Below are 24294 nucleotides of genomic sequence, written 5' to 3'. Positions count from 1 at the left end.
CGGCTTCCTGCACGCCCACCAGCGCTAGTCCCGAGCGCTTCTACCTCGACTTCCTCCTCATCATCCAATTCGGCCAACCTTCCCATTCCCCTCGCTCGACAGCCGCCTGCCTTGCATCAGTCATCCCGCTCGAACAACGCAAAGTCACAGCAGTCCGCACGCCAGCAACCTCGCGGCTTGTCGCCCTTTCCTCGCCAAGTCTCGCTCGGCCAGGCGTCGACTTCCGCGACTGCAGGTGGACCAGCCGGAACTGGCATGAGCGCGGCCGTCAGGCCTCCGCCAGCCCGTCAGGGACAACCTGCGTCGCAGCGCAACTTTGGCGAGAGTTCGGCGGGAGGAGCGAGTTCGCATCTGGGCATGGCGCTGGCGGATGAGCGGAGCGGGAAGGCGGTGGACGGAGGGAGTGGGACGAAGAAACAGCTTAGCGAGGTGCAGAGACGGAAGAGGGAGCGGTGGGGTCCAGCTTACGTGCGTTGCAACTCGCCTTCTCGACTACCGCTCCAAGCTGATCTTTCGAGCCGTTTGCGCAGGTCCCGGAGGAAGAGACAATCCGCAACGACTACTCTGGGCAGTATGTACAGACAGGCGGGCGACCGCAGAACCACCTGCGAAACACGGCTGTCGAGACGCGATTTGCCGAGTGAGTTCTGCTTCTTCAGCACATCCACTTGTCCGTACTGACTTTACTGTCGCAGATACCCCAAGCTCGCTTCGCTGCTCACTCACAAGCACACCCTCACCGCCTCGCCGCAACACTCCATCCCGCCAACCTACTTCAACCTTCCCTCCGACTCGTCTTCCTCCTCCGCCTCAGCCATGTCCTCAGCACTCGCCGCTCTACGACCCGCCCACTTCGACTGCCTCCTTCTAACTCCTCCACCATCCGTCACAGTTGACGAGCTCGCCTCGCTCGAGATCAGTCGACTTGCAGCGACACCCGGGTTCATCTGGCTGTGGGTTGGGTCGGGCCAAGCTGGCCTCGAAGGAAGCGAGGGAGGCGGAGTCGGGCTCGAGAAGGGAAGGGAGCTGTTGACGCTGTGGGGATACAGGAGGTGCGAGGATATCGTCTGGCTCAAGACGAACAAGAAGGATCCGGAGGGCGATCTGGTGAAGGAGGTGAGTTGCGCTTGCAGCCCTTCCATGCGCAAGCCGCGAGGCTGGAGCTCGGCCCAGGATTGACACTCGCCCGCACAGCCCACCTCGCTCTTCCAGCCGACTCTCGAGCACTGCCTGATGGGCATCCGAGGGACAGTTCGCCGGTCGACAGACTCGTTCTTCGTGCATTGCAACGTCGATACAGACGTCATCGTGTGGGAAGGCGATGATGAAGGTGCGCTCCTCTTCGCGCTCTGCGCTTCCAGCCCAGCTCACCTTCTTCCTCCCGCAGATCCCGACCTCAAGCCGCCCGAGATCCAGACTCTTATCGAGAACTTCTGCCTCGGAACTCGCCGCCTGCATCTCTACGGCTCGCCTCGCTCGCTCCGTCGCGGCTGGCTCACCGTCCCCTCCGCTTCCTCCCCGCCCTTCACCTCCGAGTCGCCCGTTCCGCCCGTTGAGAACGAAGGCAGCGCAGAAGAGCAGAAAGAGCGGTGGGGTGCACCGAAGGAGTGGAGTAGGGAGGAGTGGGAGGCGAGGTGGAAGAGACCGGTGGCGCCGGGGAGTTTGGCTGCGGAGGGAAAGGGACCAGAACTGCTGGGCAAGGTCGACACGCTGCTGCCGTTCGTCGAGGGTGCGTCTTAAATTGCGTTGGGCTACACGCAATGGCTGATCCGGTATCGTCGCGCAGAACTCGACGCACTTCGACCGAAATCGCCGCCTCAGCGGAACGGTCTTCCCTCCTCTGGCGGACTTGGGCGAGGACGTGGAGCTGGTCTCGGCATCACTCGGAGCGGTCTCGTCGGTCAGGCAGCGACTGCACCCGCGCCCGACGGTTCAGTCGGCGTGAACGGGTTGGGCAGGGGACGCGGTCGAGGACGAGGGCGGAGCGGCGAGCAAGAGGTAGGCTATAACATTGTACCGCGCCCACTAGCGCGACAGCCTCCGACAACGATGTACGGGCCGTCGCTGCAGGCTTTCACGCCGCAACAGCAGTACTTCGTCGCGTCGCCGTCTCATTCGAACTCGGCACCACCGTATCCTTACGCTTCCCAGCTCGTTCAACCACCACCATCGCCGTCTGTCGCACAGTACGCGTACGCTTCGCAGCCGTCGACGGCGCAGCAGTTCTACGGCGTCCCTCCACCTCCTTCCTTTCTCTCCGGCTACCCGCAGCAACCGCAGGCGCCGACGTATCGCCCGCCGCTGCACTATCCGCCGCAACAGCAGTACCTGATGCCCGCTGCGCAGGGCTACTACACGCCGCCTTACCACGCAAGCGTTCAGCCGTCGCCGATTCCCCAACATCCTCCTCTCCCCGGCTCTGCCTACGCCTACTCGATGCCAACGTCGTCGCCAGCGTCAGTTGCCTCGGTCAACCCGCAGCTCGCGACGCAGTACATCCAGCAGCAGATGCAGACTCTCGCGCTTGGCCAGTCGACCTCGAGCAACTCGACGGCGCCCTCGGATGCAGGTTCATCGGCGCCGACGGGCGAGCTCGTCTACCCGATCTCGAGTAGGAGCAGGGAGAGGACGGCTGAGTCGGTGGCGCAGGCGACAGCGGCGGATGGTCGGTTTGCGGATGCGAGGGAGTAAGGCGGCGGGGCGGGATGATACAGACACTGCTCCGTGCAATCGCTTGCGACAACCTTCGCAACTCCGTTGATTGGGCGAGAGGACGATTCCGCCTCAGCTGAACCGAGCAACCCCAATCCGCTCAGCGCTTCGTCGAGGAGAAACATCTCCTCTCCTTCGTCTGCCGTCCTTTACACTCTGCTCTCGCATGCTCGGCCGGCTGTATTGCGCCTGTCGGGAGTCAGCAAAGCTTCCAGTGCCGCGCGCGCAGGCGTCGCTGCTGACAGCCCCGGCAGCGTCTGACTCGCTCGTCCTCCTCGATCCACTTCCGCCGACCTCGCTCCCTTCCTTCGCGCTTGCTGCTCTTCTCTCCAGTCATCTTCGCCTACCCTCGAGTTGCTCTACCGCACGCTGCGAGGCTCGCACTCGCTGTCTCTGCGTCCTCTCCCCACATCAGTTCGTCGAGCGAAGTTTAGCGATGTCGTCCGCCGTCACCGCGACAGCCGTTCATGAAGAGCCAACACTGCCGACAGAACCTCCGCACTCTTCACCAGCAGCCTCCCGCGTCTCGACATTCGACTTTGGTGACGGGGAGGACAATGCGAAAGCCCTTCCGCCGGTTGATGGAGGACGGCATGCCTGGCAGTTCGTAGTGGCTTCGTTCATGCTAGAGTGCGTCTTGATCGCTTTGGAGACGGGGGACGCGAGCTTACCCCAACTCTGCGCAGATGCTTCGGTCCGTCCTTGCCATCGTTCTGTCCTCGACTCCGCCTCGACGGCGCTCAACGCTGCTCTTTCAACGAGACTGACGCATGCTGCTTCTCCAGTCTGGGGCTACTCGTTCGCGTTCGCTACGGTCCTCGTCTACCTCCAGTCGCATGACCCATGGCGACAATACTCGCTTTCCGCGCTTTCAGCCATCGGAACAACACAGCTGGGCTTGATGTACTGCTTGCCGTACGTCAGGCTACTCACTGAAGCCAGACGGTATCGCTGACCTCACGAGATGCCGGCAGAATCGTCGGGGTGGTCATCTTTCGACGGTACGGCGACTGGGTGCGGACGATCTTGTGGACGTCTGTCGCTGTCAGCTGCGGAAGCATGCTGCTATCGAGCTGGGCTACAAAGGTGCGCCTGTTGCATACACACGGGCCTGCCCCGCTAACGCTTCCCTCTCCCAGCTCTGGCAACTCGTCGTGCTGCAAGGCGTGCTCTGCGGCATCGCCAACACCTTCATCTTTGCTCCCGTCTTCTGCTATATCTCGGAGTGGTGGGTCGCTCGCCGCGGTTTGGCGTGGGGCCTGATCGTCTCAGGTAAGCACCCGTCATTCCGCATGCGCAGCTTCGTGCGCTAACAACGCTCCGCAGGCAACGGCTTCGGCGGTTTCACCCTTCCCTGGCTCATCAATGCCGTTCTTCAAGCCCGAGGCTTCGCCTGGATGTGCCGCGTGTGGGCGATCTTCACCGCGGTTGTCTTCGCCATTTCGATCCTCCTGCTCAAGCCGCGCATACCTTACGTTAAGCCAGCGAGCGGACGCGCGCCTTGGCTTGCAGTCGACTTCACCTTCTTGCGGAATCCGCTGTTTATCTGCATGGTCAGTAGCACCTCCCGCCTGAACGACCTTGGCTAACGCTCGTTTGTGGCAGGCCATCGCAACCCTCTTCTCTTCCCTGGCCTACCTTCCTGTCGCCAACTACCTCGCAGTCTACGCCTCATCGTTCTCTTCATCCGTCACGACGATCAACCTGGTCGTCGGACTCTTCAACCTGGCAGCTTGCGGAGGCTCCATGCTTGCAGGACGAGTGTCCGACTTCAGCTACTCGCTCGGCGTCACGGTTATCGGACTCTGCGGCGCATTCCTGAGCCTGACCGCCTGGGGTTTCGCCGATACGCTTGCGAAGGTGTACGCTTTCGCGGTTCTGTTCGGCTTGACCGGCCAGCAAACGTCTACCTGGGGCGGCGTCGTCAAGGACCTCGCCTGTGCGTATATCTGTCTCCTTTCCCGCTACTCAGGCTGACCCACCTGACTCACTCTCCAGCGAAAAACCCCAACACGGGCACCTTCATTTTCACCAGCCTCCCCATCGTACGCGGCTCGGCCTCGCTGTTCATCCCCTTCATTCTTCAAGCATTGTACAGTCGAGAGACAGCGGAACATCAGTGCGTCTCGGTTTGATGCAGGAGTCAAAACGCTTGGCTGACTTGAGTGCGCCCGCAGACGCTCCTTCGGCAGGTACGGCTTCATGCGGATGATTATCCTCGGTACGTACACTCTTCTCTACCTCAAATCGCAATCAAAGGCTGAAGCGGATTGTCGTCCGACCTGCCTACTCTGCTCGCCCCCTCCGTCCGCCTACCGCCAGTCGGCGTCGCATCCGCAACACTCGCACTCTGCGGCATCGTCATGGCGGGCCTGCGGCGACGTTTCGCTGTCAAGTCTTTGTAGAGGTAGCAGCGACTATGGCATGTATTGCAAGGCATGCGTTCGGTTGGTCTTCGGCGCGAGGAGCAGTCGAGGGTTCTGGCCAACATTTTCGAGACTTCGCGTCTCCTGCGTCGCTGCTGACATCGTATAACTCGTGAGACGGGGGTCCTAGACTTGACTCGTCGGAAGCAAGCCGTCGCTTCTCTTCGGAAGTTGTTCTTCGACCGCTCACTCGTTCAACACACCCTCGCTAGTCTCGACACCTGCTGTCTCGACCCTGCTGAAGGCTAACGAGAGCCTTGCGTCCCGCCATGACCACAATAACGACTGGGTCCTCGACTATTCCTCCTCCCCCACTTCCGACTGATGAGGACGCGCGAGGCGGCGACTCGCCATCGCCGACCGTGCAGACAGCCGCAGACCCGTCCCAACTCGCCTTAGAACCCGTGACACCGTCCCGCATCTCCACTTTCGACTTTGGGGACGGTGAAGACAGCGCAAAGGCTCTTCCGCCCGTAGACGGGGGCCGGCATGCCTGGCAGTTCCTTGCGGCCTCGTTCTTACTTGAGTGCGTCCTTCTCATTCAAGAAACCAGCGAGCAAGCTGACAGCCTCGCTTTCATTCGCAGAATCTTCGTGTTCGTCCTCCGTCCTCTTCCTCCCTTTCGACAAGATTGCGTCGCTGACCTTCCACAACAGCTGGGGCTACGCTTTCTCGTTTGCGACGATTCTCGTCTACCTCCAGTCGCACGATCCTTGGCAGCAAAACTCGCTGTCGGCGCTTTCAGCAATCGGGACGACTCAGCTAGGTCTCCTCTACGTACTGCCGTGCGTCTGGCTGTCTTGCCGGAAGCGAGCGTCACTTGCTGACCCTTGTGCTTGCAGTACATTCGCTGTCGTCGTCTTGCGGCGGTACGGCGAGTACGTGCGGCTTGTGCAGTGGACCTCGCTCGTCGTCAGCTGCTGCAGCATGTTTCTCTCGAGCTGGGCAACCCAGGTCAGTTTGCATCCTGCGTTGAGCACCATCACGTGGTCCTACGCTGACGTGCCCTACCCCGCCAGCTTTGGCAGCTCGTAGTGCTTCAAGGCTTCCTCTGCGGCGTCGCCAACACGCTCATCTTTGCCCCGGTCTTTCTCTACTTCAGCGATTGGTGGGTTGCGCGGCGCGGGATGGCATGGGGCGTGATCGGCGCAGGTGAGTTCACTCGCATCGAGATCTTTCTTCCTTTGCAAGGCTGACTTTTGCCCGACTTCCAGGCAACGGCTTCGGCGGCTTCATCCTCCCGTGGCTCATCAACGCCGTCCTGGAGGCAAAGGGTTCCGCTTGGATGTGTCGCGTCTGGACCGCTTTCACGGCCGTCACCTTTGCCGCCTCGATCATCCTCCTGCAACCGCGCATTCCGTTCGTCAAGCCGACGGACGGCCGAGCGCCGTGGCTCGCTGTCGACTGGCGCTTCTCGCACAATCCAGTATTCCTGTGCATGGTGAGCTTGCACTTGTAAGTGTTCGCCTTCCCACGCAACTGACTCGCAGACGACCCGCAGGCCATCTCGACCCTCTTCGCCTCGCTCGCCTACCTCCCCGTCGCCAACTACCTCGCCGTCTACGCCGCTTCCTTCTCGTCGTCCACAATGACCATCAATCTCGTCGTCGGCCTGTTCAACCTCGCCGCGTGCGGCGGGTGCATCCTCGTCGGCCGCATTGCGGACTACAGCCTGACGCTGGGCCTCACGCTCGTCGGCTTGTGCGGTCTAATGTTGAGCTTGACGGCATGGGGACTGGCGGATACGCTGGGCAAGGTCTACGCTTTCGCGGTCTTGTTCGGTTTGACGGGTCAGCAGGCGGCGGCTTCTGCTGCAGTGACGAAGGACTTGAGTCGTGCGTGAACTTGACACTCTTGATGCGCTTTTCAGCTAATTCAAGTGTCTTCCGCCCGCAGTGAACAGCCCTCAAACCAGCACACTCATCGTCACACTTCTCGCAGCCGTCCGCGGCGCAACTTCGCTCTTCATCCCGGTCGTTCTGCAGGCCTTATATGACAGTCGGCACGCAAAGGAAGCGTGCGTAGTCTTCACTCCTAAGCTGAGGCGTTGTGGCTGATACGAGGGTTGCGCAGGCCGACTTTCGGGAAGTATGGCTTCCTTCGCATGATTGTCTTCGGTGCGTCCCCTTCCGCTTGCCCGCCGGCCCCTGCCCCTTGCAGACCAGCACCGTCTATCTGGTTGCCCAATCGAGCTGACAAACCTCCACCATGCGTCGTTGTGCAGTCGGCGCCGCTTCCGCAGGACTCGCGCTTTGCGGGCTGCTGATGGGAGGGCTGCGGCGCAAGTACGCTATCAAGAGCAACTAGAAGCCGCCGGTGCACAGTGCAGAGCGTTTGTAGATTATGCAGTGCCAGTCATGTCTGCGTCGAAGCGGAGCGAGGTCCGAAACGCAAGAACGGAAGAACTCCTTGCATTTTGACGTCTATCGGTAACGCCTCACAGCTCAATCTCACCCTTCATGACCCTCCTCGCCTGGCCCCTCAACTCCACCCTCTTCCCCTCCCTGTCCAGCACAGCAACAAGCTCGCCTCCGCGTTTGCTGACCTGCTTCGCTCGCAACGTCGAGCTCGCGAGCGCCTGCGACGAGTGAGGGAGACGAGAAGCGATGTTCGGGTCGAGGAGGTAGAAGACGGCGAGGGCGGTGTGTGCTGCGCCGGTCTGCGAGAAAAGCGAGCATTGAGCGAGAGTTCAGCGTGAGGGCTTTGCAAGAGAGTATGGGACTTCGACGCACTACGGGATCTTCGTCAATACCGACTGGACGTGCGAAGACGCGAGAGTAGATGTCGAAGCCGGACGAGGCGGGTGCGGGTTGCGTCAGGAGGAGGATATCGCCGACCGTGGCCTGGGGGATGTCAAGCGTCAATTTCTCTGCATAAGTCAAAAGCAGCGCCTCGCTCGACCCACCGTCGCCGCGATGTCGACCTTCAAGTTCGCCAAGTCGACGCCCGCATCCAGCTCGACCACCGCTCCATTCCAAGCGTCCCACCACGCCACCTTCCCAACGATCTCCTCTCCCAACCCCGTCGCAGCTTTGACAGCCTCCACAATCTTCGGTCTCCTCCTATGTCCTTCCTCAAGCGTCAACAGCGACGCCGCAGGGAAATCAAGCGAGATGGAGTTGTCGGATTTGTTACGGACGGCACGGAGGGTGCCGGAGTGCAGGGTGCGGAAGGTTAGGGAGGTAGCGGTGGGATGGTAGGTGATGAAGAGGACGTGGGCGGAGGCGAGGGTCGCGTGGCCGCTGCAGGAGGAGGGGAAGTCAATTCTCGCTGAAGCGTTTCGAGGAGGAAGTGACGGCGTCTCACCAGAGCGGGACCTGCGGGCGGTGACAACCGTGTCAGCACAGCCTCCTCGACGTCTTGCGAACCTCGCAACGCGCCTCAACCGTCGGCGTCCTCCACCGAATCTCGTACTCACGACTCTCCTCCTCCTCCTCGCCTCCTTCCCGTCCAAGCGCGCGACAGAAAGCCGTCTCAGCGAGATTGAACTCGGCCGCAATCTTCTGCATCAAGTCATCGTCCTTTGCCAGCGTCTGGTCTTCGGTCGAGGAGGTGAAGATGAGGACCGCTGCTGGGTTGCCGGAGAAGGGGGAGGAGGTGAAGGCGTCGACTGTTTGAAAGGGATGAGTGCGGGTCATGCTGCCGAAACAGTCTAGCTGGTCTAGCGTGAGAGCAAGTGAGTGGAAGGAGAGCAAGACTGAGAGGAAGCGGCGCACCACCGCACGCAGAATTGACTCTCGCTGGGCTGACTGAGCGCTTACTGAGCAACAAGGACGCTTTCTGACTCAACGAGCATCGACAAGCGGGCGAGCGACCCGCGCGAAACCGAAAAAGCGAGCGATACCTCTCCTCGTCGCACAGGAGGGACCATCCAACCTTCACTCATTCCACGGTTCCCTACACCTCCTAAGCATCCACTCCTACATCCTCCACCCACAGCATCCCGCTCACCAATCCTCATCATCGCTCCCTTCTCCCTCCTCATCGCTCTCCCCACCCATATTCCCCTTCCTCTGACTCAAAGCCGCAGCAAGCGCACTCGCCAAGTCCCCGCCTCCACTATCCGCTGCAGGCGCAGAGGAAGCAACGGCGATGGAAGCGGCTCCTGCGACGCCGGCGCCTACGATGCCCATCGCTGCTAGCGAACCGGCGTTCTCGATCGCTGATTTGTCCGTCTGTGCGCACCAACAAGCTCGCTATCAGTATCTTCTCAGACTTCCAGAAAACGGGAACCGGCGCACCTTCTTCAATTTGTTGACCCCCATCCCCTGAATACTCGCCAACAACGCTCCCCTCTCGTCCCCTCCTCCTGCAGCGATAGGCGGAGGCGGTGGTGGAGGGGCTGCGCCACCCGGAGGAGGAGGAGGCGGCGGCGGAGGCGGAGGACTCGGCGCGCTTGTTCGAGAGGGAGGTTGAGGAGGTGCGCTTCGGCTTGGCGGTGCGCCACCCGGAGGAGGAGGAGGCGGTGGCGGAGGAGCGCTTGATGGTGCGGCAGGTGCTGGTGCTGGTGCGCCACGTGAAGGAGGAGGGGGAGGTTTGCGCTTCACTGCGTGCGCCGTTGCGCCTCCTCCGCCTGGAGCGCGCGAAGGTGGCGCGGGCGGTGGGACACGCTTCGAGCTCGCTGGCGCCGGGGGAGGCGGAGCGCGTGAAGGTGGGCCATTCAAGGGAGGGGGAGGAGGAGGAGGAGCGGAGGGCGCGGAGGTGCGAGAGGGAGGGACGGAAGCGGTTGGGCCACCTGAGCCTTCGACGAAGTTGCGGATGAAATGCTCGTTCTTCTCGATTTGGTCCTGTGCGCAACCAGCTCCAACTGCATCAGTGCGTGCGCGTATGGACGAGTATGCTGGAGAAGCGAAGGAGCGCGCGCGACGCACCCGACTGATCCCCTGACTCTCAAGCTGCTGAAACAACCTCTCCCAACTCGGATCGATGTTCCTACTCGAAAATCCCTTCTCACTATCGAACCCCATATGCGCGACATGGCTGAACCCAGTAGGGGCGCCAATCATGCTCTTGTCAATCCCGCCTTTCTTCTTCTTTTTGGACGGCGAAGAGGAGGTGGTTTTGGACGAGGAGGGAGCGGAGGAGGAGGAGGAGAACTTGGAGGCGTATTTGTGACGGAGAGAGATCTTTTTGAAGAGGTCTGCCGCTTCTGATTCCGAGGAGAAGGCGATCCCGATCATGCAGTCCTGCGAGTCAACGTCGGGCGCGTATATCAGCTCGGTACTCCTGACTCGGAGCGAACGGAGAGATTCGTGCGCGCGGTACTCACGTCCGAGGGAAAGGTGTGGAAGAAAGTGCGGTCCTGGTAGTAAGGCATGTCCTCGACGACCGTGTGCTGCCAAACGACGCCCCTCGTTCCCTGTCGTCCAGAAAGTCGTCAGCACGATCTCTTTCGTGTAAAACTAGCCGCACTCACCGCCAAATCCACAACCTTCAACCACCCGCCCGCCTGTCCCCACCCAAACACGACCGCTCCACTGATCCCGCTGTAACTCCATTTCGTCGGGTCGGGAAAGGCGTAGTAGATCCGTCCGATGGCGGCAGAGTGGATCTTGTCGCCCGAGGAAGTGGGCGCGTGTTTCTTGATGAGGGACTTTTCGGACGAGGTCAGGGAGGAGTGGGAGGGCATGGTCGGGATGGCTGTGGTCGAGGGGTCAGCACAGGCTTTGTGAGATCCTGTAGGATGATTCTGAGTCGCTGGACCGCCCTCTCTGCTGTCGTCCGCCCTCTCCTCCTCGACGCCTCCCTCGGCGTTCCCTCCCCGCACACTACGCCGCCCAATCCGCCCGGCGCTCGTCAACTTCGACCAGACTTCGCTGAACTCACTTCGTTGCGCTCAATCAGCCCTATCAGGCAGCGTTAGCGAGTCGGAGGGAGGAGGATGACGAGGTGAAGTGGGGAGCGAGCGGGTCGAGGGCGGGATGGGAGAGTCGGCTGGATAGTCAGGCGCAGTTCCAAGGGTACCAGAGCAGTGTCCCAATGCAGCCAGGCAGTTCCAGCGAGAGTGACTTTGGTGTGAGAGAGCGGAACAAGGGGACGACGACGAGGAGGACGAGCGAGTCGACCTCGCTGGGTTGCGACTTGCGCGAGTAAGTGTGTGCTGCATTACTAGATTGTAGATTGTACTAATGTGAATACTCTATGGCTGTATTTGCAAAGTAAGCACACCGACCTCGCTCTTCACGCTGCGGAGTGTCTCCTTCTCTCTGCCTCACGCTCACCCAAACAGCAAAGCACACGATGGACCAGCTCGTAAGCACGCACTCAACCCACACACGCAGTCGAACGAGCGCACACCGCTGACCCCCGTCCTCGTCCAACTCGACCCCTCCCGACCTGCGTGACCCCGCTCCTCGCCCACCTCGCACACCACGCAGAGCGAGGCACAGATCGCAGAGGTACGTACGGGCCTGTAGTGAGGCGTACGGGACTCGCGCTGACTCGTTCGCTGCCCTTCGACCCCTTCCATCGCCCCTCATCGCTCGTTCCACGGCGCGTGCACTCGTCGACTCGACCTCGACCTCTCACGGCCCGACTGCGCTCATTGCTTCTCACCTGATACCGACTCGCACTCTACTCGACATCCACTGCACGCTCCCGCAGTTCAAGGAGGCCTTCTCCCTCTTCGACAAAGGTCCGTTCCCCACCTGATCGCCATCTCCCCTTCTCTCCCTCACTCACCCACACTCGCACGAACAGATGGAGACGGCACGATCACGACGCGCGAACTCGGCACCGTCATGCGCTCGCTCGGACAGAACCCGACAGAGGCAGAGCTCCAGGACATGATCAACGAGGTCGACGCGGACGGGAATGGACAGATCGACTTTCCCGAGTTCCTCAGTGCGTCGCAGTGTCTCTGTTCTGTGGTGTGAGGGCGGAGGAGCGCGGGTGCGAGTTGCGGGCGAGAGAGACTAATGCTGACGGAACTCGTCTCTTCTCCTCCTCCTCCCTCTCGCCGCCTCCTCCCGCTACCGCCGCCTCGACCCACCTGCACAATTCATCACCATTCCCGCACCGTCCGACCGCCTGCACACCCCATACCCACTCTCCACGGCCCTCCGTTCGATCCCTCTCCTCCCCGCTCTGCTGCCGCCTCTCGCACGCCTCCGACCGCTCTACGCACCCACTCGCACGCGTTCCAACGTCCCACGATGCATAAAACGCCGAAAACAGCCATGATGGCACGCAAGATGCGCGAAACCGACTCGGAAGAAGAGGTCCGAGAGGCATTCAAGGTCTTTGACAAAGACGGGAACGGGTTCATCTCGGCTGCCGAGTTGAGGCATGTCATGACCAACTTGGGTGCGTAGCGGTCGTCGCCGCCATCGTTGTCCGAAGCGAAATGGCCCGCTGACGGACTCTTTCCGTCCCCTCGCCTTCTCCCGCCTCCTCCGCCCTGCTCGCCACTCGTACGACACGGACGACCCACCGCGCGTGTAGGCGAAAAGTTGAGCGACCAGGAAGTCGAGGAGATGATTCGCGAGGCGGACGTCGACGGCGATGGACAGATCAACTACGACGAGTGCGTCCCGGCCCTCTCTTCCCTTCCCCGCTTCCTCTGGTGAGTGCGGTGTGGCTAATAGCAAGTGGGTTGGGAATCGCAGGTTCGTCAAGATGATGATCAAGTAAAACCGCGGTCGTCCCCGAATTGGCTCCACCCGCTCGTCCGTCTTCGGCTTCTCCATCTCGATATACCACACCCGCACCCTCCTTTCACTTCCTTCGCCTTCTCCTTCTCGCTTTATCAGGCCACCGGCCCTGCGATAGCCTGCACTTCGTATCTTCCCTTCCGCCCGCCTTTGAGCGGCTTCGTACGGCTTTCAATCTTGCCTCTCTTTTGTTCGCCTTTTTTGCGCTTTGGAGATGATATGGACCCTTTTCTTTTACGCTTTCTCAGCCTGTAAGAAGCCAGGAGAGCGAGGCGAGAAGCGGGACGACGCTGAGGAGGCCGCCGAGTGCGCTTCCTCGCGTAGATGCGACGAGTAAAAGCAGGAAGCCTTGTGTCGGCTGAGCGCGTTCCAAGCCCCTCTCTCATCCTACAAGCCATCATTCGCTCCCCCCTCCCCCTCATCTCCTAATCCCTCCGCACCCGTTTCCTCCCCCTCTTCTCCCTCTCCCAACTCTCCCAATCCCACCCACCCAACCACCCCCTCCCCTCTCCCTCCTCCTCCTCCTCCTCCCTCGCGCGCTTCCGCCACGCACACATCTCTTCGTGACTGGGCCCATAGAGCGCTTCGGTTAGCCAGAGGGGACCGGGGTCGAGCGAGGGGGAGGCGAGGCGTGAGGGGAGTGGGAGGGTGAGGGGTGGAGAGGGGGGTAGGTCGGTGGGTGAGCGATGTGAGAGGGGCGGAGTTGGAGAAAAGGTTGCGGGAGAGGGAGAGCGAGGGTGGAAGGATGGGGCGGAGCGGCGCGGAGGGTGGAACGGGGCGACAGAGTTGTTGAATGAGGCGGTTGAGGCGGCGCCGAAGGTGAATGGGCGAGAAGTTGAGGCTGCGTAAGGCGGAGCAGGAGGAGCGGGTTGAACATGCCTCGGGGCTGTGAAAGCCGGTCGCGGGCCTTGCCTCCCGTCCGGAGCTCCTCCGTAGCCCCTTCCATCGCCTACATACTGCCCAGACCAGCCACGCGCGCCCGACGGTCCACTGAAAGCAGATTGAGAAGGTCGACCCCTCGCCTCGCCGCGTACGAACGCCTCGTCCCGGTACTGTCCTCCTCGATAGCCATTGTGATAGACCGGAGGGCGGGACATGAGACCGGGCGGGGCGAACGAAGCGTTCTTTCCGGGAGGAGGAGGAGCGGGATCGAGGCGGAGGGGAGTTGGAGGGCGGCGAGGGAGAGAAGGGGGCGGAGGAGGGAGGGGGTCGCCTGTGCATCACAGTTCGCCATCGTCAGCGCTCCGCTTGCTGACGAGGAGCACGATCAAAGTGAAAGTAGCGAAACCAGGACGCACGGTACGACCCTCGGAGGACGATTCCCTTCTTGTGCCGCAGCGGAGGATGCGCAGAGCTGTCACTCCCCTGCGCCGAGTAGTGGCTCCGTCGCATGTAAGGCGGCGTGTCGTACGAGACGGGCGGAGGAGGCGAAGGAGTGAGGAAGGGCTGTGAGCGAGTCGAGGACAAAGCAAGTCAGCTTGCTCGCCTCGTACGCCTTCGGACTGCATCGAAATCAATACGCACCTGCTCAATGACCCTCTCCGGCGCCCTCGCACGCTCCTCCGGCCTCCTCTCGCCGCCCATCTCCCTCCCTCTACCCCTCCTCGACCCCTCGCTCTCCTCGCGCATCAACAGCTCCCACCCGTCCTTAGGCCATCTCTGCCCGTTCATCGGAGTCTGCATCACAAGCGGAGGTCGCTTGCGAGGTGGTGCGGGGGGAGAAGGGGTGGGCGAGGAGGCGTAGGAGATGAGGCGGCGGCCTGGCGGAGGGGCGGGGGTGCGGCGGGAATGGAACGGCAGAGGGTGAGCGTAGGAGGATGGGAAGGACATGACAGGCTGGTTCGAAGCGAGCGCGAGATGAGCGAGATGAGCGGAAGAGTGAGAGCGAGAGGAAGGCGAGCGGAGGGGTCAAGCGCGACACGATCGCTTGGAGAGGACTGCAAGCAGCGCGAGAACAGAGTGAAGAAGCGTATGCAGAGCAGCGATGTTCGCATGCGAGGAGGGTTGGGCGAACGAGAGTAAGCTAGACAACAACAAGGGGCACAACCTGTCTGGATAACCTGGACGAAGACCGCAGTAAGGATGGCGGGAAAGGTCGGGGGTCACGCCGCAAACTGCTCGTCGCAGCCACTGTGGGCGCAGAAGACGATCGTGTCGGTGAAAGGCGTGTAGGTGACGATGGGAAGGTGTCCTTCGCTGGCAGATCTGTCAGACAAGTCAGCTAACTTCGTTGAGCGACGAAAGCGAGCTCGAACGCACCCATGCGAGACGAAAGCCTCCTCGAGCGGCCGCAACACATCCACATGGATCCCCCACCCGCAAGCACCGCACTTCATTCCTTCCTCCGCCGACAATCTGACCGCGCCCTCCGCCTTACAAGCCGGACATGTATGTACGTCCCTCAACGCACGCTCAAAGGCATCCCGGTCGTTGGCGGAAGGATGTGAGGGAAGAGAGGCGGACTCCATGGGGAAGTCTTCGGCTGTTGGCGATGGAGCGGCGCTAGATGCCGAGTCGCCCGGGTCGGAAGCGAGCGAAGGAAGGCGTGGAGGGAAGATCGTTGGAGAAGGCAAGGCAGAGTAGGTGAACGGGCCGTCTTCGTACTGGACGTCAAGAGGCGGTTCTGTAGGCACCGCGTGTCAGCGTCGTGACACAAACAGACCAGGATAGAGGAGACGCACCCTCCTCCGTCATGCCTGCATCTTCGGGCTCCTCCTCGACAATCAAGCCTTCCTCTCGCGCCCACTCCTCCTTCATCTTTCCCTCCCATTCCCACCTCCGCCTGTCCTTCCTCATCTCAATCTCCAGCCGCATCAACTCATCCTCGTCATATTCCTCCCAGTCTCCTCCGCGATTGAACCCGCCTGGCTCGTCCGGCAAGAGCGCGAGTGAAGTCGAGCCGAGAGAACGGGGAGGGAAGAGTCGAGCGCGGGCTGCTTGTCGCGCGTTCTCGTGTGCTGCTCGGCGAGTCGATAGTGCCAACGCTGAGGAGCTTGTCGGGGAGGAAGACGCTGCGCCGGCTGGTCGAGCATGACTGCCTGTCCCGAGCGAAGTCCGTCGCGAGGAAGATGACGCGCTCGCTCCTCGCGCTGACGCAGACCTGACCGATGCCTGACCCTTGTATGACCCTGCCCGTGCACTCGCAGCCGTGTAGAACGAGCTCGTCGTCGGTGAAGAGGGAGGTTGTCCGTCGCTCGAGGGGTGGAGCGATGAAGACGACGGCGACGAGTTGAGGCGCGACGGTCGCAGTGGCGCGTGTGCCGAGTAGCTCATGGCTCGTCTAGCGTGTCCAGCAGCCAGCCCGTGGCAGTCGAGTAAGCTGATGGAAGGCAAACCTCCTCGCGATCTCTCTTCCGCGTACACTCGCCTCGAAGTGCTCGCTTGGGCTGTTTGCTGCGCTTGATCCGGCTGTACAGCTACATTGAACGCTCTGGCGGCGCGACTGGTGTCCCTCGCGACTCCTGCTCACTCCCTCACCACCGCCGCCCCACTCCCCTTCGCCGAGCTGTTTGCCAGGTCCTGAGCGCGCTCGCACGGCTTGCGTGGCGTGTAGTCTGGCGTAGATGTCGACTCTGACGGACAAAGAGTGCGTCCCATGTCATCGAGTTCGCTGTGACCGCGCTGACTTCGACTCCCTCCTCGACCCGAACAGCTTCCTCCTCCACACCGTCCAGCTCGCATACATCCGCCACGTTCTTCCCTCGCACGCTCCACTCTCCGCCTCGACAACTCTCGCAGGCGGCAGCGGCGGACCTTACAACCTCATCTCTTTTCCTCCCGCGCACGAACTGCGACGGAAGAACGTCTATGTTGCGCTTTCGGGCGCAGCAGACGCGGATAGGTGGCCTGAGGTACAGCAGTCGAGTTCAGGGCGGAGAAGTCCGCCTCTTGCGCCGGTGATTGAGCGGGAGCAGAAGGGTGTCGAGGTTGCAGTGGGAGCGGGACGCAGGAGGAGACTTCAGCAGGGGACGGGTGGTGCGCAGCTGGGGTATACGCAGACGATCGTCGGAAAAGGGAGTGGAGCGGGAAGTGCGGGTATGAGGGTTGGCGGGAAGGCAAGGACTTGGAAGGGGAAGGGCAAGCTGGTCGAGGAGGATGCGGAAGACGGCGATGCGGAAAGTCTCGAGTGAGTTGACCTTCATGCGGCGCGTAGAATCCGCTGATGCCAGTTGCTGTCTCAGACGACCGCCAGGCTTTGGCGTTCACCGCCAATCCGTCTCCTCGTCTTCCTCTCCGCCGACTCGCAACCTCGCACATCCGCCTCCGCCGCCAGTGGTCGTGCACTCGCCCGTGAAGACGCCTCGAGATCGAGTTTCGACATCGCCTCCGCCGTTACGAGCTCCTGGTCCTGATCCGGGGAGTGAGCGACGACCTCGGCTTGCGGACGCAGCGCAAATTGCCGGCACTTCCGCCTCGCCTCAGCCTAGAGGCCCAGGTCCCGCTAGTCCTTCTTCTCCAGGCGATTATCCATCGCGCCCACTAGCCGCCGTATCGGTCCCATCGTCCGAAGCCTCCTACATCTCACCTTCTCTCGCTTCTTCGCCCTCGCAAACACCGGCTTCCTCGCAGATCCTTCGACCGCCACTGCAGCCAACCGCTGAACCCTCGCCTGATTCACCAGCCGGACCTGCACAAGTCGCGGCGCAGTCGCAGGCGAGCTCAGGCATCTCGCTCTTCGGCACGTCTGTCGCGCAAGGTCCCGGTGGACAGCCGCAAGAGACGCTCGAGCCGCCGCCTCCGCCGTCGCCAGCAACTGTCGCTCCTCAGCCGCCACCTGCGCAGGCGGGCCCGGTGTTCCAGCTCCCGCCTGGGCTGAAGGTCCGGGAAAGGCGGAGGGTCAACATTCGTGGACTCGACCCGCTCGTCCCGCTCAATGCGGTGGCAGAGAAGCCGAAGGAGGAGGAGAAGGCGGTTTCCGCCCCTGTGCCTCCGCCGGTCGCTCCGCCAACTCGGCCTGCCGCCCCGCCTGCGCCGCCCGCGGAAAACACCCTCACCGTCCCGCCTTCCTCTCGCTCACCTGCCTCGTCGCCGGAAAGCGACGCGAAACCCTCTCCGCTTTTCCCCCCACGCTCAACGTACCTCTCCACCCCTTCACCCCGCCCTCGTCCGTCCGGTCAGAAGTCGGCTCTCTCGCTGCTCCTCTCCTCCGCCTCCACCGCCTCTTCGAAACCCTACAACCCGTTCTCGCGGCTCTACCAATCCTGCATCTCCCGCTCGCCCGGCCCAGACCCCTCAACTCTCAATCTCGCGCTCTACTTCCCCTTCTCCTCGCGCCCTTCGCAGCCGCTCAAGATCCGCGTCAAGCGAGATGTGACTGTTGAGGAAGTGATTGGAGCGGGGTTGTGGGCGTACTGGGAGGACGATGGGAGGGAACCGAAGCTGGATGGCGAGAACATCGGAGTGAAGCCGGGGGAAGCGGAGGAGGGGAGGGAGACGACTAGATGGAACCTGAGGATTGTCGAGGAAGACGGAGAGGTCGACGAGGACTTTCCTGGTGTGTGACCGTTTCTTCGCATCTGCACCTGGCTCCTCCTAGTGATGGCCTGTGCTGATGGCGTCCTGCGGAACCCGGCGCGTACAGCTCTTGACAGGATGCGCAACGTCTCGGCTTTCTCCTTCACCGAGTTCGCGATCGTCCGCGCAACTGGTCAACAGAGTGCGTGGTCTTTTGCTCCCACGGACAGTTCGAGCGATGCTGACTGTTTTCCTGCAGTCGAGGACAACGCCACGAAACAAGCTTCGATCGTCCGCCGACCGTCTCGCATCCTGTCGACCGGCCCAACCGCCACAGCAAGCGGCACGCCCTCTCGACGACACTCGAACGTCCCGACGCCTCATGGTCCCGGCACCGCGACTCCCGTTCCACCAGACGCTGGCGGAAACGGCATCATCGAGCCGTCGACGTGTGCAGCCGGCTCGGCTTTGGCTGTACCTGTTGAACTCAAGGTCGAGGTCCTGTTGCAGTATGAGGAACGGAGCGAGATCGAGGTGCAGGTCCCCTCTGACATGTACATCGCAGACTTGCTCGGTACGCCTGCGGTCCTTCTCTCCTACGCGCGCACCGCTTGCTCACGCACCAGCTGCGCAGACCACATTTGCAAGCGCATCTCGCCTATACCGCCTCCTCACCCTCGCGACTGTGCCCTCGTCGTCCGCCTCTCGGACGGAGACATCGTCGCCCCGCTCGACCGGACGGTCTCATCGTTAGGCGAGCATCATACGCTGGTCCTCGTGCCGAGAAGTCAGGTTGGAGCGGTCGGCTTACGGAGACGAGATGCGAGAAGCGCAGATCCGTCCGGTGCGCTTCCGCATGTTGTCCTTCGTCAGCTGATGCGACCGACTAACGCGCCTTTGCTCATACCCGCAGAATCGATCTTCACCTCGGCGCAGCCCAATCAACCTGCCCAGCGAGGTCTGCCAACTGCGCTCGAGGTCGTCGCGCCCTACCAACACTTCAACGTCCTCCGCAAGCTGCCGATGTCGCTCGGCGGACGGCATGCGCGGGTCATCGCGATCGACGGCGACTAGTGAGTAGCCATCATTCAGCTTCATGAAGCCGTCATTGATCACTTTTTCCCGCAGCTTACACTTCATGCCGCCTGACGACGGACGCGGCGGAGGCGGCGGAACGCACCTCCTCGGCGGCACCTCGGGCCGCACAACCTCGTTCCACATCTCGCAAGTCCACACCTGCAAAATCAGTCGCCGCTCCGCCTCGTCCTTCAAGATCGTCGTCCACACGAACCGGAGCGTAGACAAGCGGTACGACTTCGAGGCCGAAAGTCCGGCGTTTGCCCAGGAGATTGTGAGGCAGATCCGGGCGGTGATGCAGGCTTATCAGGCGGAGCATCCGAAGACGAGGATTCGGCTGTAGCGGGCGAGTCTGTTTGCAAGGCATGCTTCTCTCGCGCGTATCAGGCGGTGCGTACGAGTACAATGCGAGGAGAGACATCTACAACCCAAGAAGATCTATCGCACCTCAATCTCGACAACCTGCTTCTTGCCCTCGCCCACCTCCTTGAGCAGCTCGACCTTCCCGACTCCGCCCACCCGTCCAGGCTCGACCTCCGTCATAAGCCTGATCAACCACTTCTGCAACCTCGCCGCAATCCAGTCCATCAAGATCGACCAGGGCGTCCACGAGCGAGGCGTGCGAATGTCGACTTCGATGACTTCGCCTGAGGGAAGCTTGCGTCGGCAGAGCCAGTCTTCCCATCTGATCTTGCGCGTGCGGGTCCAGAGCTCGGCTGTTCACCATGGTGGTTAGCTTGAGGAGCGGAAAGAGCCAGGAGGAAGGGACGCACTTGCTCCCCAAGGTGCGGGCGCGACGAGACGGCCGGTGACGGGATCCTTGTACCACGAGGTACCGCACTCGGAAGACGCAAGAGACGTCTGATTGAGCCGGGACGTGATGTACTTGTTGTAATCGCGCATGACCTCGTCCTTGACGACGATCGACGAGAGTCCACGGTCGTAGATCCCACGCACGATGCGCGCGATGAAATGCGTGTTGTTGTTGATCGTGTTTCCCCAGCTCTGGCTGATCGCGTTCGGTCCGAGGACGGTGAAGTAGTTCGGAACGCGGGGGACAGCGACTCCGAGGTACCCGTACGCTCCGTTGTTCTCCTTCCACGTCTCGCGAAGCTCCTTGCCGTCCTCGCCGAAAACGCCGTGGTTCAGCCCGACGCCAGTCTCGCTGACCTCGAAGCCAGTGGCCCAGGCGATGTAGTCGACTTCGATGTGCTGGCCTGTCGAGGTGAGGAGGCCGGTCTCGTCGACGGCGACGATGGCGTCCGAGATGAGCGAGATGTTGGGCTTGTTGAGCGAGGCGAGCCATCCAGCGTCGTAGGCGACACGCTTGCAGTGCATCGCTGCGATCGAGAAAGCGGGTCAGCGAGGAAGGGAGGGAAAACGAACAACGAGACGTACGGTACTTCGGGATAAGCGCATCGTAGTACTTCTCCGGCATCTGGCTCTTCATGTACGTAATAATGTTCTGTCGATCGTCCCAATTCGTCAGCCGAGCTTCTCGCTCATCCGGAAGGCTTCGAGCGCGCACCGTGGTCATCCTCGCCCTCAAATCGCTCGTCCAAGTCCCATTCCCGCGCGAGAGGATGTTGCGGTCGTACTCGAGGAACTGTTTCCAGCGGTACAGTCGGAGCGCGAAGGGGACGTAGCGGAAGACGAAGCGCTGGAAGGGGGTGTATTCGAAGTTGACTTTAGGGCGGAAGTAGCCGGGTGAGCGGATGCTGCGAGCGTGCGGTAAGTGGGGTCATCAGTGCAGTCCCTCGAGAGGAAAGCGCAGCCGTGCTAGCGCAGAACGCCGCGACTCACAACTGGACGATCTCGATTCCCGGCACGTCGACAATATTCGGCACGACCTGAATCCCCGACGACCCATTCCCGACAATCGCAATTCTCTTCCCCTCGAGCTCAACCTCCCCATTCCACCTACTCGAATGCCACTGCACGCCCTTGAAATTTTCTCGCCCCGGTACGGCGGGGATGATGGGCTTGTTGAGTGCGCCTGTGGCGGAGATGAGGATGTCGGCTTGGACGGTGAAGAGTTCGTTGGAGGGGAGGCGACGGAAGGTGATCGTGTGGGATTGGGTGGAGGAGCTCCAGCGGGAGGAGACGAATTCGGTGCGGAACACGAAGCGGTCGGCGAGGCGATGCCGTGCGACGATGCGTTTCTGCAAGTAGAGAGCATCAGTATGTGCGTGATTGGTCCCTCGCATTTCACGGAAAGTGCGGTCTTGCCGCGAAGGGCTCACCCAGTCTGTGGATCGAGAAAAGCAAAGTCAACTTCGTCCTTTCGACATCTCACGGGAACAAAGGGTACTCACAACCAAGCACCTCATCCCGCCCTGCCCATTTCGACGAGAAATCGGGGTTCAAATGCGAGTAAAGGCAGTAAAGGTGGATCGGGACGTCGACGCTGCCAGCCTCAAAGGTCAGCAAACCTCTTCCTCCCAGTCTTGCAGAATCCGCCAACTCACGCAGTCCCCGGCCAAGTCGAGTCACGCCATACTCCTCCGACTTCTGCTTCGCGCTCGTAAATGGTGAAGTCGACTTTCGAGCCAAGCGCTTCTTGCAGTCGGACGGCTTGGGCGATTCCGGCTGTGGTTCGACCGTGAGGGAAGGATGTGATTGTATCAAAGGAGACGTGGAGAAGGAGCAGGAGAAGGATGGCAAGTTGGGAGAGAGGCGAGAAGGGTACCGCGGGAACAATCCGAGGTCAGCCTGCTTCCTCCCTCCAAAGCTAGAGACGGCATACGCACAGATCCCTCCACCGACAATCACCACCTTCAACACACGCTTCGGCGCCATCCTAACTCCCGTATGTGTGCGGAGGTGCTCAAAGAAAGTCGCGAGGAAGCGGCGGTGTGAAGGGCTGGGAGTGGCGTCGCAGGCTGAACGGGCGGTACTGTCGGGATGAGCAGCAGTCCAGGAGAGCAGTCTGAGTGAGTTTGAGCGGCAGGAAGCGAGTGAGCGGGAGAATGGGAACGGCAAAGGGCTTGCCGCGTCCGTCGGCGCCGGCACGGATGGCGCAAGGCTGCGGGAAGTGGTGCAAACGACGGGAATGGGCTTGGCTGGCGTGCTCTATCAGTGCAGCACTTTGTCATCGACAACGCAGCTGAGGGCGGGGGAAAAAGAGCGAGCGGGTGAAGACAAGTCGCTCTCTCGCAGGACCGTTGAGGCGGAGCGAGGAGGACAACTTCGACGTTACAACTCAATATACAGCACTTTCGACATTCAGGGAGACGCCTACTTCTCATAATGCGTCTTGACACTCAACCCCTTGAACTCGAAGCCCTTGTTGAACTCGTCGTCTCCATAAACCGGCCTATCCCAACTATGCTTGACCCGGGCTCGAGTGAACTCTGCTCCGTACGCAGTCAGTCAAGGAGCGGAGCAAGGGGAGAGTGCGAGGAAACGCACCGAGACCGGAGACGGGGCTCGTAGGTTGCGCAGAGGGGTCGTACAATCCCAGTCGAGCGAGGACGGGTGAAGGCGCGACGACGCCGGTGGGCCAGTCGTGTGCTGCGCGGGAGAAGTAGAAAAGCTGCGATGTGAGACGAGGTGAGCAGGAGGTACGAACGAAGCGGAGAGGCGGACGCGCACCCCGAGACGAGGGACAGTCGCTTGATCCTCCGGGGGGCGGATGACGCGGTGGATAGTCGACTTGAGCCAGCCGGCGGTCGCGAAGGAGAGAATGTCGGCGGTCTGTCACGCGAGAAGCGGGTGAGCGACACTTAGGCAGGGAACGGAGGGAAACGCACGTTGACGACGATCGAGTTGGGGATGTACGGGACGTGTTTCCACTCGTTCTCGCCCGTCAGGATTTGCAGTCTGCGCAACCAGGCAAGGGTCAGATACACGAGCATAAGGATTCGAGGGAATACCGCAGATACTCACCCCTGCACGACCTGCGCAAACAGCAGAGTAACGATCCCAAAGTCGCTGCTCGACGCACGAACCTGTTCAGCACCAGTCTCGCTCGCAGCTTGTCAGGCGCGACGCACGTATGACCGTTGAGGTACTGCTTGTCCGGCAACTTTTCGTCCACCTCGCGCGGGTTAGGAATGTAGCGCATATAGCGCAGGTGATCCTCCGTCGGACGGTCCCACGCATGGGCCTGCCCTCTTCAACGTCAGCCCAAGGTTGTGAAGAAGGAGAGAGAGCGAGACGCACCGCAGCAAAGTATTCCTCCGGCAACTCTAGCAATAACGCGAACAGCCTCAGAAGCGGGTCGAGTACGCGTTCGTGTACCTTTCGTTGGAAGGACTCGATCTCGGGCTTGAAGGGCTGGAGGAAGTCGTAGGCGGGGAACTCGTGTGCGAGCGAAGGGACGATCTTCGGGAGGCAGAGGCTGCGAGGGCTGGCGTTAGTGCGTTCGGAAGAGATGGGTGAGTGGCATACGCACGCTTCAGAGTTGTCCTTGACGCCCGAGTTGCCCATAATCCGGAACCCTTCCCTGAAACCGAAGAAGTTGCCCTCGGCGAAGTTGCAGGGGTGCTTGCGCTTCTCGTCGAGCGGGAGGTCGAGGAAGGCGTTGCCTGCGCACAGATCAGTCAGCTGGTGCAAAAATGGGGACTCGAGGGCGCGACGGACCGATCGAGTGCTGCCGGACCACCTCTTCGTCCGTGATTCCGGTATTCTCGACGAGCCTGCAGTTTCAGTCGTCAGTTCGTGCCTTCACAACCATCCAAGCGAGATCCTGAGCTCACCAGAACCCGACCTCCGTCACAGCATGTCGCAAGTCCTCGACCAACTCGTCCTTTCGCTCCGGCCACTTGCTCAAGTCAATGCGTGCGAGTTCGGCATACTCGAGCTTCTCCTGCGTCGGAGCGGGACGCTGCCAAGTCGGGATATCCAGCACGGAGGTAGGCATGGTCAGTTAGCGTTGAAGCGTCGAGCGTCAAGTGCAGGTCGTCGAGGAGGGAGGATGCCGAGCGAGCGAGCGAGCGTGGAGAAAAGCGGCTGCGGAGGCAAAGTCGTGC

At 61.4% G+C, this 24294-nt stretch overlaps 11 protein-coding genes across 11 annotated transcripts; 5 read left to right on the top strand and 6 right to left on the bottom strand.

Moving 5' to 3' along the window:
• Nucleotides 1-255: 255 nt before the first annotated feature.
• Nucleotides 256-2691, top strand: RHTO_04035 (methyltransferase like 14, transcription regulator; the record flags this gene model as incomplete). Its single annotated transcript, XM_016417703.1, has 6 exons — nt 256-468; nt 531-640; nt 696-1116; nt 1195-1330; nt 1388-1729; nt 1787-2691. 6 exons carry the CDS (start codon nt 256-258, stop codon nt 2689-2691), a joined length of 2127 nt encoding a protein of 708 aa, XP_016270862.1.
• A 187-nt stretch (nt 2692-2878) lies between these two features.
• On the top strand, nt 2879-5117 carry RHTO_04034 (MFS monocarboxylate transporter; the record flags this gene model as incomplete). The annotated part of the gene is made up of 10 exons (XM_016417702.1): nt 2879-3342; nt 3399-3406; nt 3498-3627; nt 3687-3798; nt 3852-3984; nt 4039-4265; nt 4318-4651; nt 4711-4831; nt 4890-4933; nt 5035-5117. The coding sequence occupies 10 exons, from the start codon at nt 2879-2881 to the stop codon at nt 5115-5117; spliced, it is 1656 nt and encodes a 551-aa protein (XP_016270861.1).
• Nucleotides 5118-5407: 290 nt separating this feature from the next.
• Nucleotides 5408-7445, top strand: RHTO_04033 (MFS monocarboxylate transporter; the record flags this gene model as incomplete). The annotated part of the gene is made up of 10 exons (XM_016417701.1): nt 5408-5664; nt 5725-5733; nt 5795-5923; nt 5981-6092; nt 6158-6290; nt 6353-6579; nt 6640-6973; nt 7035-7155; nt 7212-7255; nt 7363-7445. 10 exons carry the CDS (start codon nt 5408-5410, stop codon nt 7443-7445), a joined length of 1449 nt encoding a protein of 482 aa, XP_016270860.1.
• Nucleotides 7446-7575: 130 nt separating this feature from the next.
• On the bottom strand, nt 7576-8776 carry RHTO_04032 (phenazine biosynthesis PhzC/PhzF family protein; the record flags this gene model as incomplete). The annotated part of the gene is made up of 5 exons (XM_016417700.1): nt 7576-7797; nt 7871-7981; nt 8044-8380; nt 8445-8455; nt 8519-8776. 5 exons carry the CDS (start codon nt 8774-8776, stop codon nt 7576-7578), a joined length of 939 nt encoding a protein of 312 aa, XP_016270859.1.
• A 309-nt stretch (nt 8777-9085) lies between these two features.
• On the bottom strand, nt 9086-10767 carry RHTO_04031 (actin regulatory protein; the record flags this gene model as incomplete). The annotated part of the gene is made up of 5 exons (XM_016417699.1): nt 9086-9313; nt 9380-9925; nt 10010-10324; nt 10408-10497; nt 10555-10767. 5 exons carry the CDS (start codon nt 10765-10767, stop codon nt 9086-9088), a joined length of 1392 nt encoding a protein of 463 aa, XP_016270858.1.
• Nucleotides 10768-11378: 611 nt separating this feature from the next.
• RHTO_04030 (calmodulin) lies at nt 11379-12770 on the top strand (the record flags this gene model as incomplete). The annotated part of the gene is made up of 7 exons (XM_016417698.1): nt 11379-11390; nt 11516-11536; nt 11742-11772; nt 11838-11981; nt 12315-12443; nt 12582-12663; nt 12746-12770. 7 exons carry the CDS (start codon nt 11379-11381, stop codon nt 12768-12770), a joined length of 444 nt encoding a protein of 147 aa, XP_016270857.1.
• A 445-nt stretch (nt 12771-13215) lies between these two features.
• RHTO_04029 (uncharacterized protein) lies at nt 13216-14620 on the bottom strand (the record flags this gene model as incomplete). The annotated part of the gene is made up of 3 exons (XM_016417697.1): nt 13216-14003; nt 14089-14236; nt 14315-14620. 3 exons carry the CDS (start codon nt 14618-14620, stop codon nt 13216-13218), a joined length of 1242 nt encoding a protein of 413 aa, XP_016270856.1.
• A 272-nt stretch (nt 14621-14892) lies between these two features.
• Nucleotides 14893-16063, bottom strand: RHTO_04028 (uncharacterized protein; the record flags this gene model as incomplete). The annotated part of the gene is made up of 3 exons (XM_016417696.1): nt 14893-14995; nt 15050-15413; nt 15472-16063. The coding sequence occupies 3 exons, from the start codon at nt 16061-16063 to the stop codon at nt 14893-14895; spliced, it is 1059 nt and encodes a 352-aa protein (XP_016270855.1).
• Nucleotides 16064-16353: 290 nt separating this feature from the next.
• On the top strand, nt 16354-19664 carry RHTO_04027 (stress activated MAP kinase interacting protein Sin1; the record flags this gene model as incomplete). Its single annotated transcript, XM_016417695.1, has 8 exons — nt 16354-16376; nt 16443-16916; nt 16972-18284; nt 18372-18446; nt 18504-18818; nt 18879-19088; nt 19158-19317; nt 19373-19664. 8 exons carry the CDS (start codon nt 16354-16356, stop codon nt 19662-19664), a joined length of 2862 nt encoding a protein of 953 aa, XP_016270854.1.
• A 95-nt stretch (nt 19665-19759) lies between these two features.
• Nucleotides 19760-22120, bottom strand: RHTO_04026 (monooxygenase; the record flags this gene model as incomplete). The annotated part of the gene is made up of 8 exons (XM_016417694.1): nt 19760-20037; nt 20095-20661; nt 20720-20786; nt 20850-21039; nt 21125-21483; nt 21647-21728; nt 21790-21910; nt 22072-22120. The coding sequence occupies 8 exons, from the start codon at nt 22118-22120 to the stop codon at nt 19760-19762; spliced, it is 1713 nt and encodes a 570-aa protein (XP_016270853.1).
• A 438-nt stretch (nt 22121-22558) lies between these two features.
• On the bottom strand, nt 22559-24185 carry RHTO_04025 (flavonol synthase; the record flags this gene model as incomplete). The annotated part of the gene is made up of 10 exons (XM_016417693.1): nt 22559-22674; nt 22733-22856; nt 22916-23017; nt 23074-23143; nt 23210-23254; nt 23317-23429; nt 23486-23663; nt 23718-23850; nt 23906-23961; nt 24022-24185. The coding sequence occupies 10 exons, from the start codon at nt 24183-24185 to the stop codon at nt 22559-22561; spliced, it is 1101 nt and encodes a 366-aa protein (XP_016270852.1).
• Nucleotides 24186-24294: the final 109 nt, after the last annotated feature.

The sequence above is a fragment of the Rhodotorula toruloides genome, assembly GCF_000320785.1.
Source record: "Rhodotorula toruloides NP11 unplaced genomic scaffold Scaffold25, whole genome shotgun sequence".
Classification (NCBI taxonomy): Eukaryota; Fungi; Basidiomycota; class Microbotryomycetes; order Sporidiobolales; family Sporidiobolaceae; genus Rhodotorula; species Rhodotorula toruloides.
The sequence above is the reverse complement of the archived record's forward strand: the minus strand, read 5'-3'. Positions and strand labels throughout refer to the sequence as shown.